This window comes from Trachurus japonicus, chromosome 23 (genome assembly GCF_045865225.1).
Source record: "Trachurus japonicus isolate A0001 chromosome 23, Traja_1.0".
In the NCBI taxonomy this organism is placed as follows: domain Eukaryota; kingdom Metazoa; phylum Chordata; class Actinopteri; order Carangiformes; family Carangidae; genus Trachurus; species Trachurus japonicus.
Window position 1 is genome coordinate 8258905 of NC_140929.1, and position 15720 is coordinate 8274624.

At 43.3% G+C, this 15720-nt stretch overlaps 3 protein-coding genes across 5 annotated transcripts; 1 reads left to right on the forward strand and 2 right to left on the reverse strand.

Annotated features, from left to right (window-relative positions):
- Positions 1-675: 675 nt before the first annotated feature.
- Positions 676-2607, reverse strand: rhno1 (RAD9-HUS1-RAD1 interacting nuclear orphan 1). The gene is made up of 3 exons (XM_085768652.1): positions 2471-2607; positions 2125-2312; positions 676-1528 (listed from the first exon to the last, which is right to left on the reverse strand). Exons 2-3 carry the CDS (start codon positions 2287-2289, stop codon positions 797-799), a joined length of 897 nt encoding a protein of 298 aa, XP_085624778.1. The 5' UTR covers positions 2290-2312; positions 2471-2607; the 3' UTR covers positions 676-796.
- A 103-nt stretch (positions 2608-2710) lies between these two features.
- foxm1 (forkhead box M1) lies at positions 2711-9703 on the forward strand. 3 transcript variants are annotated; one of them, XM_085768649.1, is made up of 9 exons: positions 2711-2906; positions 3975-4510; positions 4611-4756; positions 5184-5375; positions 5474-5602; positions 5730-5789; positions 6175-6223; positions 6340-6512; positions 7311-9703. In XM_085768649.1, the coding sequence occupies exons 2-9, from the start codon at positions 3976-3978 to the stop codon at positions 8136-8138; spliced, it is 2112 nt and encodes a 703-aa protein (XP_085624775.1). In that variant the 5' UTR covers positions 2711-2906; position 3975; the 3' UTR covers positions 8139-9703. The 3 variants fall into 3 exon arrangements, with proteins under 3 accessions (XP_085624775.1, XP_085624773.1, XP_085624776.1); XM_085768647.1 differs by lacking the exon at positions 2711-2906 and adding an exon at positions 3685-3823; XM_085768650.1 differs by lacking the exons at positions 2711-2906; positions 5730-5789 and adding an exon at positions 3685-3823 and having other exon boundaries at positions 7311-8166.
- A 213-nt stretch (positions 9704-9916) lies between these two features.
- Positions 9917-14343, reverse strand: LOC146962472 (cystine/glutamate transporter). The gene is made up of 12 exons (XM_085768651.1): positions 14041-14343; positions 13238-13364; positions 13042-13157; positions 12806-12931; positions 12601-12700; positions 11869-11913; positions 11638-11761; positions 11442-11545; positions 11250-11346; positions 10677-10826; positions 10400-10577; positions 9917-10107 (listed from the first exon to the last, which is right to left on the reverse strand). Exons 1-12 carry the CDS (start codon positions 14267-14269, stop codon positions 10043-10045), a joined length of 1461 nt encoding a protein of 486 aa, XP_085624777.1. The 5' UTR covers positions 14270-14343; the 3' UTR covers positions 9917-10042.
- Between the last annotated feature and the right edge of the window lie 1377 nt (positions 14344-15720).

The following is a 15720-nucleotide window of genomic DNA, read 5'->3' on the forward strand; positions in this document are numbered from 1 at the left end:
CTTGATGTTTTCCTTTTACCTCAAAAAAGCCTGAAAATCACAAATTTATCACAGGAGATATGAATAAAAATGTATATTACTATACATAAGAGGGTTTAGTTGGCTAAATTGATAGAAACCATGGCAACAGATTTTTAACAGACCCGAGAAACCCATCAAGACATTGTAAGGTCTGTATCTTGTACAGTAGCTTGTTTGTCCTTTCTCTTGTAAAAGGAACAAAATAATTAATTTTTCAAAGAATCAATCAAAATAATTTACCAGAACATATTACTAATCAGTGCATTGTTTTTTGCATTTAGTTTTTTCACACTCAGAAAAAAATTGCAGTTTTCTCTTCATATTTACATGTTTTATTCCACATCTCTTTTGCAACATAGTTGAAAAACACAGCATTGCTTACAACCACCAAAATAGTGCTCAAAATATCCCTCTGCAGCGCTCTTGGTTTTTATTAAACTAAAGAAATAAGATTTTATGTTGGAGATAAATCCTATACAGTTCAAATATTGATCTTGGACATGTTATATCATTTAGTGTCTATAGGTAGTCTTTTGCTTGCTACTTAGACATTGCTGCATTTCAACTGCAATTTAGATTTATTAAGTATTTGATGTCATCCTACAATCAAAACCACCATAGTAAACTGTTACTGAGCTGGAATTTTATTTAAAAAAAATCAATCCACACGGTTCTGTAAAGAAATAATTCATCGAAAGTATTTTGATTACGGAAATGGTACAATGAATAAAAAGGGGATCCTCTGTTGGCCTAATCCTCTTCTTACCAAACATCATCAGCTTTTAATCAGTGCATCTGAATCAGAGAGATGGCCTCTGTCTTTTAACAGCAACATCAGACCCCTTCTCCTCCTCCATGTCACCTTCAAACCATAATCCCTCTCTGGTGTGTCCACCGCTAAAATGTCAGGTGGCTGATTACATGGTGGTGTACATAACTCAGCCAGCAGCAGGTGCACAGCGGGGGAGGGTGGACAACTACTCCCTTCTTGCATAACTTTTGGAGTGTCCACATCAGGTGCTGGACTGACGTCGCTGAACTCAGTGGTGCTCGTCTTACTGAAGGCAGGTGTTGAAGCACGATCTGCTGCTGGTTTGTATCTCTTCCCTTGAAGAGAGTGAGTTTCAGGTTGATCCAAACATCTGCTGGAGGATGCAGCACCATCAGAAAATCTTCCATCATTCCTTTTTCTGACTGGGGCCAACTGTCTTTTTGGTGTGTCTACATGTTGTGCACTTGAAACTGTCTTTTTGTTTTGGCATGATCCTTGTGGTTGATTCCCTGCATTTGACACAACAGTAGGCTCTGCAACTTTCTTTGTGCGCTTTGGAGGACGAGACTGGTCTTTTGACCTTGTCTGAAAAGCTAATGAGGGGAATTTGCACACACTGTTTTTCCTGGACAGCTGACTGCAACCGTCGAGGATGCTTGTGGCAGACTGGCATTGTCTCCTCCCTCGTCTCACCGGAGGTGCAGCTGCAACTGAAACGTCAAATTGTGGGCTTACCTGTAAAATAAAATAAAAAACACAGCAAATAAACAGCTAGAAAGAGCATTGAGTCTTACAATAAATAGTATGAATAATAATGTAAATTTGGTTTTATTAGCAGACAATGAGCTAGAACAGATTCATTTCAGTGACATTATAGCAGTTAATCCCAATGTTTTAACCCCAGAACCATGACTCATCTGCAAAATGAATGAAAAAAAACTTGAATGAATGAATGAATGAATGAATGAATGAAGGCTATTCTGAACATGTGAGTAATGTTGTATAACACATTGCATGTTTGAAAAGGAGTAGGAACTTCCTACAGCATTAGCTTCTCCACTTAGTACTTTAGTACTTGAATAGCCTACTTCCTGTGTGTCCTGTTTCTTTTTGTAAATTACATACACCCAACACAAACATACATAACAAACATAGTTGCTTGTGTCAACAATACAAAATAAATTAAAAACAAAAAACAAATAACAAGTATAAACAAAACGTGAGAACCCTAGTGTTGGTCACACCCCTCTTCTTCCCTGTACCTCGTGAATACCATGTGTTTGTTTTGCTGTTTGAACTTGCTCATGGTTGGACATGATTGGAAAACTTACCCAAGAGCTGAGTGCTGAGTTGTTGTGTGCTTGTGTCTCTGTGAAAAATTCCTTAGGGTTGAGTGCTGCTCGGACTTCAGGAGCATTTTGGAGTCTGGCTCCACACAAAGGCCGCTCCACAAATAGCAGGGAGGATCTGTCTGTCTTCCTGGCTTTACGTGGCATTAATATAAATCACAAACGAATACCTAGGGGTGAATAAAAACAAATTAAACCTGTAAAAAATACATCATTCACTGTGACATCTTCTACCAAATTTTTAGCCACAGTTCTTCTTACGTCGACAACCAGCTGTTGATCTTTGAATATGATATTACGTAGCAAAAAGCCCGGTGTTAACACTTACCCCGGTGTTGTTCTCTGAGTAAGACACAGCCATGATTACATGCAATTAATATTTATACATGTGAGTGAGTTATATTGTTATTCCATCGTCGCTTTCTACCATGGATGTATTATGAAATTTCTGTTTTCCGGTTTATTTCCCGGTTTTCAGCATTCTCGTCTCTGATTGGCTCTATCGTATACTCTGCTCCAATTGGTGAGAGTTCATACCACGTGATCAGAAAAGACGGGGGCAGTTCCCGCAGCGCCAAAATTCAAAAACGTTACTGAGTCGACCGACGGCATGTAAATATAACACTAAACGAAAGTTTGTATATATAAATGTTACAGTTATCATGTATTCAATTAACCAACGCCGATTATGAATAGACCGTCGTCCCCACGACCAGTAGCAGACCTGCCAGTGGAACCGCCTGAATCATCGCAGTGATGTGAAGGTTTGGCTTTATCTCCATTTGCTGTTTGCCACAATAATAGCATTGAGGACTAGCCACATAGCTAACCTAGCTTAGCTTCCAACGTCAGTTAGCAGAGAGAGAGAAGGTTGTAATATGAGTGAATTTACGCTGAATTTCGGCAACAGTTAAAAAGCAACACAGTGTTCATCCTCCTCCTATAATTATAACGTTAAACCATTTTGTCGTGTTATTCTTGTGTGTCAACGGGAATGTCACACGGAGCTCAATTTAGACTTTGTGGTATTGTAATGTTTTCGCTACTTTATACCTAATCCAACCACGGAAGTGAAAGCAATTTAATGTTTTATGAACATTTACACCCAGCTCTTTAATTCGGCATACCTCACATAAACAGTACATTTGTTCTAATAGAGTTCGCCGCTCCATTATCCTCCATTCTGGTGCAAGGGCGTCTATCAGCTGTAACGTTACAGTTTTAGAAACGTTTGTTTCATACAGGAGCCTGTCGAGTGAATTAAGCGAGTCAAAGCTTCCCGTTTAGGCAAATTATATTTTACTATATTTGAATAACTCGCACATAAATATGTTTTATGTTACATGTTTTGGATGTGTGCCAGGAAGTTAGCGGTAAACGTCACACACACAATGCACGTTATCAAGCCGCCGGAGACGCATTAACGACTGTTGTTCTAGAAGGCGAAGTCACCAACCGATTTCTGAACACGGGCTCTTAGCAACTGCAGAGCTTAAACAAAAACACAAAAAACAACAACCAGAAACACGGATAATTTGGAGTTGAAAAAGTCAAGTGTGCAGGATGTCCTGATATGAATTCATCTCTTCGTGTTGATATAAATCGATTATCGTTTGAAAAGGAGCGGTGAATCCAGCCGAAATTAACTATTTTTGAGCATCGACTTCTCGCCTGCTGCCAGGTAAACGTTAATCTACCGGTAATTTACAGTTAGCAGTTTGTTGGTATGGTAGCAATGGTCAAAGATAAATATCTATGGGCACGAAATGTGTTTTTTAAAAGTCTACTTTTTGTGTTTTTGTTTTGTTTTGTTTTGTGTTGTTTTTGCACAGAATGCCAGTAAAGACTCAGGTGCTTTTTGATGATCTGTTCACAATGAGACGGAGCCCAAGGAGACCTCTGATCCTCAAAAGAAGGAAGTTGCCCTTTCAGCAAAATGACCCCCCAGCAGCTGAAACGCAAAGCCAGTCTAGTCCGTCTGGCCCCCAGGAGCCAGAGCCAAATCCAAATCCAACGACCGCCACCACCAGTCAGTCCTTCCCTGATGGGATCCGCATTATGAACCACCCCTCCATGTCTGACACTCAGGTGGTCGTCATTCCCAAAACAGCAGACCTCCAAAGTGTCATCGGGGCCCTCACCGCCAAAGGCAAAGAGTGTGGTGTCCAGGGGCCCAACAAGTTCATCCTCCTGAGTGAGAATGGTAATGGTGGTGCTGGTGCTGGCGGCAACAATGGATCCCTTTGTCAGACCGCTGCTGAGGGGGGTGAGGTCTCAACACAGAGCGCAGATGGACAACCAGTGAAAGCAGAAACCAGTCACAGCTCCCTGGATCCGGATGCTAAACCTCACACTGCAATTAAACCACGTATGGAAATAAGTTTATTTTTGCACTTCTGTTATAGCGCTGACAGGGTTATTAATGTTTGTTTAAGCAATTGTTATTGTTTTTTTGCCTCTCTTATCAGTGAATAAGGACCTGGAGTGTGGCCCTTTAGATGACAGTCTCACCAATATCCAGTGGCTCGGCAGAATGAGCACATGTGCCTTGGACTCGGATCCAACCAAGCAGCTCAACAAGGAGAACCAAACCCCACTCCCACAGACTTTTCAGGTCAGCTTCTCCTTCACTGTGACTTACAGTATACTGAGAGTGATGCTGCTATTTCTGAAATTAAAGGGATAGTTCAACATTTTTGGCAAATTGGTCCATTGCCATAATCCCTATAGTCATAGCAGTAGGTTTTTTACCTTTAATTGTCGGTGCAAGCTATTTCTAGAAGGGCGGAGCAGAGCCGCGAGCTGCTCAGAGCTACGCTATGGAAACCAAGAAATCCCATGAGCCTCCATAGCGTAGTTCTGAGCAGCTCGCGGCTCCCTAAAACTATAGGTATTATGGAAATGGACCAATTTGCACCAGAGGATCATAAAGTCAGATGTTGGTTATTGCAAACCTGCATGTTTCTTACATTTATGGCGATCAGTGTTAGTGATAAAGCCAATCTGAAATGTTTTGCTCCATGTTTGTTTTTTTATTGCAGACACATGCCACACAAATGGATGCTGACGCTGCTCAACATCCCCTGTCAGAGAGGCCTCCGTACTCCTACATGGCCATGATCCAGTTCGCCATCAACAGTCGGAAGAACAGGAGGATGACACTGAAAGAGATTTACACGTGGATCGAGGACCACTTTCCCTACTTCAGAGAGGTGGCCAAACCAGGATGGAAGGTGCTTTAGTCTCTCTCAGCGGACGGGTTGAGAAACCTCTGAGTATATCATACTGAAACATGCTTTAACGGTCGTTTATTGTTCATTTGTTATTACAGAATTCAATCCGCCATAACCTCTCCCTGCACGACATGTTCATTCGAGAGACGTCACCGGATGGTAAAGTTTCTTTCTGGACCATCAGGCCCGAGGCAAATCGATGCCTCACTCTCGATCAGGTCTACAAGGTGAGCAAACCTTTGTCTCCTCATGAAAGTACAGCGGTCGTTATTGTGTTACAGGGTAAACTCTGTGCAACGTTGGACTGACTTTTTCTAGTGTTTCCACCCTCTCACTCCACATCCCTCTCCACAGCCCGATTGCGACCCAATGACTTCTCCTGCCCCGATGCCAATGCTCTTATTGTCCAACCAAGTAAGACTGATCCACCTTTCTCTCACTCCTCTTCAGTCAGAGAGCAGAAAGCAGAGGAGGGACAGAAAAGTCACAGGATTAAAAATTCAGCCTGTTTGGCAGCAGACGGCTGCAGCTGCTGATCTGAGGACTAGGGAAATGTTTTTTTGTTGCAGGGCGAGAAGGCATGAGCAGCAGAGAGGATACAGATGATACTGCTGGTCCACCATGTGTATATTTATAATGTAACCACCATTAGGCCTGCTCTGTAAAGTAGGAGCAGAGTTCTAATGTTGACTTTCCTCCTTATTATAGCTTAAAACAAGGCAGCGGGACGTAAACAAGTGTAGTCAGGGATGAGAGAGCACAGGATGAGCACTAAAGCAATATATTTTATTTTTCGCAGCAACAAAAGAGGATGCTTCCTGATGCAAGAAAGGCACCGGGCGGCTCTGGTGAGTTAACAGAGATGAAAGCACTCAGTTAAATTGGGAAAAGCAGCTTGAATCTGGCAAATGGTCATTAAGATGCACTCCTCTTATTATTTAACCACTGTCTGCTCTGTGTCCAGAGAGAAGGATGAAGCCTCTCCTCCCTCGGACCGATTCCTACCTGGTCCCCATCCAGCTCCCCGTCACCTCCTCCGTCTACCTGTCCTCCTCATCGGCCTCATTTCCCTCCTCTTGCCAGCAGCAGAAGAGAAGCATTTCACGGGGAACCAAGAGAGTTCGCATAGCTCCTAAGGTGAACACTCACTCTGTCATACACTTTGAAATTACAGCCAAACCTACTGTACACTCTTGAATTATTACGTTTCATGAATACATCTGAGATATTTTAGCTTTTGTAGGGGTGGGTAGATTTCATATTTATGTAAGATAAGATAAGAAGATAAGAATGACTTTATTAATCCCCAAAGGGAAATTCATTTGTCTGTCAGCTCATCTACCATTTGCAGAAGAATTAAAAAGCCTGATGGCTGTAAGTATGAAGGATCTTCTCTATCTTTGTCTTGCAGCAAAGAGAGGAGTTGTCCATCACTGCTGTGTTTTTGTTCCTTTAAGATGTTATGAAGTGAATGATCTGAGTTGTTCAGAAGGGCCTCAAACATCTTGTGTGTGCATCTGAAGATGTTAGAGGCCATTCTGGATTTTAAAGAGGAACTATGCAGGATTTTTAGCTTAACTATGCTACATTTGAACCTTTATTAAACAGCTTTGGAGTAATGCTTTTGACTGAAATACAACTTTGCAAGATCAGCGCCGCCGACCCATTGTGCTAGCTCTCGTCTCTGCATAGCGTGACACAAACGCCCTGTAACCCGTAATCTCTTGTTTATGACAGATAAGACCACACAAATATACACGTTGTAACATTGTATGTGATATATAACGTTATCCACCGCTCTATTGATGCTTTTTTTGCCGGCTTCATTGTAAACAAATGCACATGGCCAGGAGGAGGGTTGGCAAAACAGCGAAAAAGCGGCCAGACTCGCATACGGTAGTTCCCCTTTAAAATTTGTGTTTGTGTGTCTGACAGGTGACACAAAGCGAAGCCCCAGCTGTGGTGGTGTATCCTCAGAAGACCAGTGAGCAGATGAAGGTGGAGATGAAGGAGGAGCCAGTCTGTCATCCCATCAAGTGCGACACCCCCAAAGCTCCTCCGAGGAGACAGGCCAGCAGCTCCAGGCGTAAACAGCGGCTGGTTCACTCGGTGCACGAGGAGCCCGTCCTCCTCTGCCCCGAAAACACTTTCTTTGACTCCGGCGTCGCCTCGGACGCCTCCACTTTCCACGACATGGCCGACAGCGAGCTGGACGAGCAGCGGCACGAGCTGCACAGCCCCGACCGGGAGTTCTCCTTCAAGACCCCCATAAAAAGCAGCAGCCACCTGGCCTCCTCCACCCCCAGCAAGCCCCCCTCTAACGTCTTACCGGAGCCCTGGAAGGTGACCCCCGTGGGGAAAGGGAGCCAGAGCGTTCTGGACTTCAGCCCCATCCGCACGCCGGGCGGTCCGGCCGTCACCCCGCGGCACGACTACACCACCTTCAGCTTCAACAGCACTCCCTTCAAAGACTGGCCTCTCTTCAACTCCCCCAGAGAGCTGCTCACCTCCGCCCCCCCGAGAGCCACCGGACCGACAGACTCTCCCATGGAGCCGCTCCGAAGCAGCTGCTCCAGAGAGCTGCTGCAGGCCGGGGGGGGCGCCACGCCGGCCAACCGCTCCATCACGGAGGGCCTGGTCCTGGACACCATGAACGACAGTCTGAGCAAGATACTAGTGGACATTAGCTTCTCTGGTCTGGATGACGACGACCTAGGTATGGCCAACATCAGCTGGTCTGAGTTCATCCCACAGTTTAAGTAGCCCGGAAGAGACATTTTCTTATAATTCACATGGCAGTGTCGTATGTTCTCCAAAACACTACAGGCAGGACGGCCCCACACTGAGACGGAAAAGCAGGTGCAAATGTAGGAGAAATTAATAACTGTGGAAATTTGGATTTCAGATTTGGAGACTATTACAAGTGTTACGTAACAAGTGAATTAACACCAAAGACATCAATACATGCAGGCAACATAATAAGGTGAATCATCAAGAACATGAAGCGTAATTAGTAATTTGCTTTTGCCAATTAGAAATTTTGGAATTACCCAGGTGGTGGATGGATATTAGATTAATTTAAGCGTATTTTGATTAAAGTTGGAATTCATAATGTTTGGTAGTTTTATAGTTTAGTACATTGTTGTATCCAGAGCACAAAAAAATGCACTCCTCACAGTTTATTGAATTTGTTCCATTGATTATTTTCACTGCATGAAAACACCAAAGCGACGAGTTGCAACTTCAGTATGAAGGCCATGATCTAACAGTTCACTGTGGTCGTTGAGCTTCCTTCATTTAAAGACCCTTTGCTTCCCTTTGCATCTGCTTTGCTCCGTTCAGACATTTCTGGCTGCCGTTGGGAAATCAAATCCATTTTCTTTTTGTTAAAGGACGACAGGGATGACACTTTAATTTTAATTACCAGGTCAAAATTAGCAAGCTGCTCAAATGTGATTGGATGTTTCTCTCCACCTCTGGCGGCTCTCATGTCTTCTCATTATCACTTATATCTTCCTCTGTGTCGCTTTTTTTAAATTTCTGTCCCTTTGAAGGAATCGCTAGAGAAGAGAAATACTGTATGTATGAGTGTATGTGTATATGTATGTTGATTTGCACATCTTTAATATATAATTTAGCTTTTACATATGTAAATGGTAAGACAATATATTTTGCCCGATCAGCCAGTGAGATGCTTCTGCGCCGAATGTGTTCAGTTCATCTTCCAGGAATTGATGTTTAGATTGTTTTTTAGATTGTGATGCAGGATTGTTAGCAATAAAAAAAAATGGCAATGTAATATAAGTAGCACTAACAGCAATAGGATTTGTTTGTTATCAAACTCATTATCACAAGTCTTCACAGTATTTGCTCTACAGTGATGCCAGTATCAGCTTCAGGGCAGGGACAGTTTGCATGTCTCTGTTTTACATCAACTTTGGGAACAAAATGCGCAATATTTAGCATCTATTGATTACAGATTGTATTTGTTTCCAATCAGAATGCATACTGCCTTTTCTGTAATGAAGCATAAACAGGAGAATGGGGGAAAACAGTTTTCAGCAGCACCACCTTTGGAGGATAAAATGGGATATGCTCCCATTTCTTAAAAAGATAAAATAATGTAAGGCTTCAGCTATGTTAGCACAAGAGTGTATATACGTATGTAAGTAGGGTTTTAACATTGCAGTAACCTGATATGTTTACAAATGGAGCTGATGGAGCATGTAGAGGAGGAGTGTTGTGGTTTCTGGCTGCCGGCTCTCGCAGCATGTGCCTTGTTGGTGTTTCTATGACTGTACAATAAAACTGTTGGTGTTGGTGCCTCATACAGCGTGAAGAGCGTTCATTCAGCCACAGTGAGGAGTCGGACGCTTCGATCAGCACATTTTTAATCAATGTAAACAGACAAAGTTCAATTTTAACAACATCCACGAGCTACAATGCAATGAAAAACTTAAAAAATAGAAAAGACCATTGTCGGCTAATGAAGAATAATGATTAGGAAATGTTTCTCCAGCATAAGCAGATTTACCTTTTGTCTATTTTAGTCAAAAAGCCATCTGTGTAAAAAATAATCTGCAAAAGAAGCCAGATACTTGGATACCTGGTACCAGCATACTACACTTGTAAACAACACCGAGTTCTAGGACTTGTACAGCACATCTTCAGTACGTCTGCACCTCCTGCTTGGCCACCTCCAGGAGGATCTGCAGCTGCTTGCTGCAGTAATCTGGAAATGTAGAGGAGAGTCAGGATTATGCAAGAGCTCAGAGGGTTTAGTTTTCATTCTTGGCTTTCTCACCCCTGGCCCCAAAAATGAATGAGAGAGTTAACGCAATAGCCTGTTATTTACTGCTTTTTCTCTTTGTCCTCTGTCTTTATCTGGAAATGTAAATCTTGCACAGCTCTAATCTTTCCTTTTCATCCACATTGCAGCTGATGTTTTGTCTTCACGCAGTTCATTTTCCTGTACATCGATTCAGCAATGACAAGTTGGCAGATCAGATCCTGTTGGGACTTACTGAAGACTCGTCTCCATCTGTGGGGCAGACGAAAGCGGTGGACGGTGACGTAGTAAACGGGGACCCCGGTCAGCGTGAGGGCGCAGCTCCTCCCCGTGTTCCAGGGGTCCGAGTACAGAGACAGACCCACGATGAAGAAGCAGACCACTGTGAAGGTGACTGCGATGACCAGCGGCACCTGTCGACACGGTGGATAAGATGATGACAACGGTGTTTGGTGGGGACGTAGAGGTATTTATTTTACAGTCCAGTGCAGCGGCGACGGTCAGACACTCACCTTGAAAGGCCGTGGGTGGAGAGGGAAGCGGTAACGATGGATGAGCATCCCCAGGGTTGCCAAGGCGATGAAGAACCAGCGAGCGAAGGAGGCAAAGTTGATGAGCTGGTAGATCTCTCCATTGATTAACATCAGCACCACCAAGGGGTACTGCAGACAGACAGCACCGCTATATCAACCTATCCATATATCCTTTTTAATTTCTGTCATAGTTTGGCTGAAGATGTAAATTTGAATCATTATATCTTATAAATTATCAATGGAAATCATCTCTAGATTTGGATTTCTATATATAATATAATTTCAATATCTTTTCGATCTGTCAATACATCTAATCTTCTAAGAATCTAAGAAAATTGCAAATATAAAACTCTTCCCAGAATTTAGTTTCAGTTTCCAGCTGATTGAAGATCATCTGGGAAATTATAAATTATATGAGTCTCCTCAATCTCATTATATTCACAGCATGGTAAATTGGAAGTTAAGATTTTATCAATGCATTGTTTTGACTTTGAAATTGTAAATTAGAAACTAGTATCTTCCTGTATCATGCTGTGTAGCAAGTGTTTTCACCAGAAACAGCACAGCAGGTAAAGGTGTGTGTCTGCGAATGTGAATCATGGAGAAGATGTGTGGCCAGTGGCCCTCTCTGGCTCCCACAAACAGCATCCTGCAAAAAACAATGAGCGATGAAGATTTTACAAACCAGGCTGTTAAGGCCTCACTGGGACAATAATAATAATAGTTTTTCTGCACCCTGATTACCTAGGCGACCCAAAGAAGCCGCCGTTGAGAGCTCCGAGGCAGGACAGAGCCACGAGGATGGGAATCACAGAGGCTAATCCCTGGAGAGCACGGTTAGCAAACGTCTGCAGAGAAACACACACACACAGAAACCGAGGATGAGGCTTCTGCTCTAACTTCCTCCGACTCTGCCTTGTGATGCCAGGATACTACCGACCACAGCCACGGCGTCAGAAAGCAGCAGCTCAGCGGGGGTCATCATGGTGTAGTAGGCCACGTTAACGAGCACATAGAGGAATGTCACTGCCACCATGGAGCAGATTATTGCCAGCGGGATGTTTCTGACAGGACAGGACGCACACAGAGAGACATAATAGCACATCCAAGGCAACACGGCCCCTTTTTAAAAAGAGGATTGACAGAAGAGCTGATGTCAAATGAGAAATACCTATTAGGGTTGATGACCTCCTCTGTGACAAAGTTCAGATAAAACCTGAAGAGAAAGGGAGAATAATATAAATATGAATATTAGATTAGAAATTGTTAGTTATCTATATTAGAAAAGAACAGATAGATGGTTGCGAGGCAGGCCAATGTGACACTAATACATTTTTTGTTTTGAATCATCTGATTCTTTCTATGCTAAATTTAGTCCTTATTCCACATATAAGGAAGTAGTGCCCAGTTGCAGACAAAGCTAAATTTAGAAGATAAAAATCATTTAAAAGCATTGTCCATCTATGTAGATATCTTTCACAACTTGTTAGTGGTGATAACAGCAGCTTGTGTTTATAAGACAGGGGATGGGAGAGGATGGGGCTAGCTGGTTAGCATGTAAAAGAAATGAGAGCATAACATTAGCTGAAAAAAAAGTGCATAGCAGCACATTTAAGGGTTAAATAAAACACTTTATCATATCTTCTCTCATTTTACCTTAATTCTGCTGTTCTAATATTCCATTTCACTCCTGGATGCTACATTACAACCAGGACCAATTCCTTGTATTTTCTGTTTCTGTAACACCTACTAATAGCAGGCATGTGTAACTATATTCTCCTACATTTTGAGCCTACTGGCTGAAAAGAGCTCTAGGATACAGACATAAATGTTACAGCCACCCACAGTCTCTTCCAAAGCACAGTAGCAACACATGGGAAATGCCATCTGAATTGTTGTTTACCATCCACCATAGGCATATAGACCATTATAGAAGGCCAGTGGCAGCTTATCCAGTGTTAACGAGTCCACCTCAAAACCGTTCTGGAAATTTTCTGTCTTTCCTGGAAAAGGAGGAGACACAGACAGAGAAACTGGTCGTTATCGCCAGAGGCCAGACCACGTGACAGCATCCTGGACCCTCACAGGTAACGATTATATCCGCTCACCTTTGGCCAGAGCGATGACGCCAGGGATGATGATGAGCACCAGAGCGAAGATCTTGATGAAAGTCAAGGTGACCTGAGTGCGAGAGGCCAGGGTCACGCTCCAGCAGTTGACAGCCACAACAAACGCTGCAGACACACAAAGACATATTCAGTGAAAGAAAGGGCTCCTTATGGACACATGGAGAGTGATGGAAAGGTGTCGTGGGTAGAGAGAGGGAGGGATAAAAGCCACTCACTCACTCCAAGGATACTGACGAGTTTGATCAGCACCATGGGGGCAACACAAGGCGCAAAGAAGGGCTCCACCACATAACGGCCGAAAGCCAGGGACACGTATGAAGCCACAGCCGGTCTGAGAGGAAGAGGAGGAAACGAAGGTTGGACAATGAAATCTATCTTCATTTTTAGGGCAATCATCAAAACAGAACTAACCTGATGAATATGAACTCCACCCAGAGTCGCAAGAAGGCCGGTAGCGGCCCCAGTGTCTCCAGGAGATACGTGTAGTGGCCACCGGATTTTGTGAAACTTGTGCCCAGTTCAGCATAACACAGAGCCCCTGATGGGAGAGGCAGAAGAAAAACAAACTATTCAAGCTCTGTCTGTCGTCTCAAACTATATATATGTACATATAATACAAAAACACACATGTAAGAATTATATCTGACAGAAACTATGACTAATTGGGAAATTTCAAAAAAGTCTGGGATCACTTTTGCAGGATGGGATGCAATACGTGGTTGCAACATAACATAACATATAAAGTTGATATGTTTAATACACATATTTTACAGAGTATTTCATGCATGTTACACACTCTTTATATCTCCACGGGACAAATATGTCATAATACTGTTATATAATCTCTTGTATATGGTGTATATTGCATAATTAACCTTTCGTATAGAGACATGTGTGTCTTTTTCTGGGGGTTGTCTGAGTGTGGTCCATGCAGACTTGCTCTGACCACACACGCACACATACACACACATTGTGATGTGTATTTACCCAGCAGGCACTCATTAATGTTCCTCACTGACTCACTCTGAGTCCCTGTCCTGAAAGGAGCTATCAACTTGACTGATTATTGCTTTTAAAAGTGTTATAATATGATCACTAAATGTGATGATTAGTCATTTATTTATATGAAAATACTGTTTGTCATCATATCTCAGCTCCATAAATCCCTCATATAAATCACAGTTCCATGTTTTTACCATAGATTGGTCTCTTACCGAACAATGAGAGGACCCCACACAGCGCCCACACCAGCAGAGAGAGCCCCACGCTCCCACTGTTCATCAGGACTCCCTTTGGTGCGATGAAGATGCCGCTGCCCACCACCGTCCCCATGATGAAGGACACCGCCGGCAGCAGGCCTATCTCCCTGCGGAGGTGCACCACCTCGTCCTCCGTCTTCCCCTTCTTGTCATCCTCCTCTTTCTTCACCTGCGTCCCGTCCATGTGTGCATCTGCAAAACTCTCTGCTCCAGAGAAACTTGTTGCCCACTTGTTGCCCAGCAGCGCAGCAGCAACAGTTCAGCAGCGTTTCTCCCTGTGGAGGAGACGACTCTGCTGGCCACAACACGACCCCCTCCTCCCCTCCTCTCCTGACCCTCTGCTGCATGTTTTTTCTCCGCTCATTGGTCCCAACTCCGCCCGCCCCAGCCTGAGCCTGAGCAGGGAACAAAGCCAGTACTCTTCCAGGCTTCAGCAAGCAATCATGGGCAGTTTAAAGCCTTGACGTGTTTTCACATTGTACTGTTTGCATGTGTGCATGTGCTCTTCAGTTCCTGTGCAGCTTGACTGAGGCCTTTTGAGTCCAGGGGGGTTAGTTAGGGGGGGAGGCCAGGAGAGAAGATCAGGGTAGTGTAGAGGCAGCTGCACAGACTGCAGGGGGGCTGCGCTTTCAGCTGCAACAGGCATTTCAATCTTGTCCCCTCTAAAACAATGTGAAAGTGGTTCATTTATTTCAGCTGCTCTTTCTCTCCGCTTTCACACACTCCTGGCTTGAGCTGGAGCTAAAAATACTGCGATACCTCTGCCAAGATCAAACAGGAATCAGAACAGCAGGCAACAGAAAACAAGAAAAAAGAACTGACACAGGCCACTCTATTAGCTTGTTTTCCCTCATTTTCACTCGACTGACCACTGTATTGATGTCAGTTTCACTTCATCAGCGACGGTTTTGCTTGTTAAAATTCCTCCACACACTGTAAATACCAAGATCTGTGTTGTGTGTGAGCGGCTGCATCTGCCCTCAGGGCTCCTCTCAGATTGGGATGTCAGGAGACATCAGAAGCTAAAAGCAGATATTCGGATGATGACAATGGAAGATTGTGAATTATATTGCTGGTGTGTAATGGCATTCATGTGTCCTGAGTTGAGCATATCAGGATCACATGATGTCTTTGTTCAGTTGGGAAATGCAGAACTGAGGGGGATGTTCACAAGGAATTCCTGCCATTAAAACAAATAAACAAACATTAAGCAAGTTTAAAGGGCTCGTTTTGGAATGAGAAAAATGTTGCCTATGGACACATCAGTAGATGGATAAATGATGGACGCCAGACATGGAGAAAATGGGAGAAGTAAGCTATGTAGTTGATAAGTAAATCAATCAAATGCCATACTCCTGTGTTTGTTTCTATCAAAACAGTAGACAATATATTATTATTATTTTAGACCTGAATATAGCTATTTGATTTTAGTAGCTATAATCTAACTGGGCAGTAGCTACACATATTTAGGGGGACCAACAACATCAATGAATAAATGACTTGGTGGTCAGACTTCACCAGTCCACCACAGGGGAGGATAAGTTTCATGGCAGGTGGAAAAGACAGTCTGAAACAATATGTTTTCCCCTGTAACTTTGGCTGTGAAAGAGAGAACATGCTCATATTCACCAAGGT

Coding starts and splice junctions, on each gene's coding strand:
- foxm1 (XM_085768649.1), top strand. CDS start 3,976: ATGCCAGTAAAGACTCAGGTGCTTTTTGATGATCTGTTCACAATGAGA. Junction 4,757..5,183: donor CACTCCCACAGACTTTTCAG/GTCAGCTTCTCC, acceptor TTTTTATTGCAG/ACACATGCCACACAAATGGA. Junction 5,376..5,473: donor TGGCCAAACCAGGATGGAAG/GTGCTTTAGTCT, acceptor TTGTTATTACAG/AATTCAATCCGCCATAACCT.
- rhno1 (XM_085768652.1), bottom strand. CDS start 2,289: ATGCCACGTAAAGCCAGGAAGACAGACAGATCCTCCCTGCTATTTGTG. Junction 1,529..2,124: donor ACTCAGCACTCAGCTCTTGG/GTAAGTTTTCCA, acceptor TTTATTTTACAG/GTAAGCCCACAATTTGACGT.
- LOC146962472 (XM_085768651.1), bottom strand. CDS start 14,269: ATGGACGGGACGCAGGTGAAGAAAGAGGAGGATGACAAGAAGGGGAAG. Junction 11,914..12,600: donor CTATATGCCTATGGTGGATG/GTAAACAACAAT, acceptor CTTTCTCTTCAG/GTTTTATCTGAACTTTGTCA. Junction 10,827..11,249: donor TACCTGCTGTGCTGTTTCTG/GTGAAAACACTT, acceptor GTCTGTCTGCAG/TACCCCTTGGTGGTGCTGAT.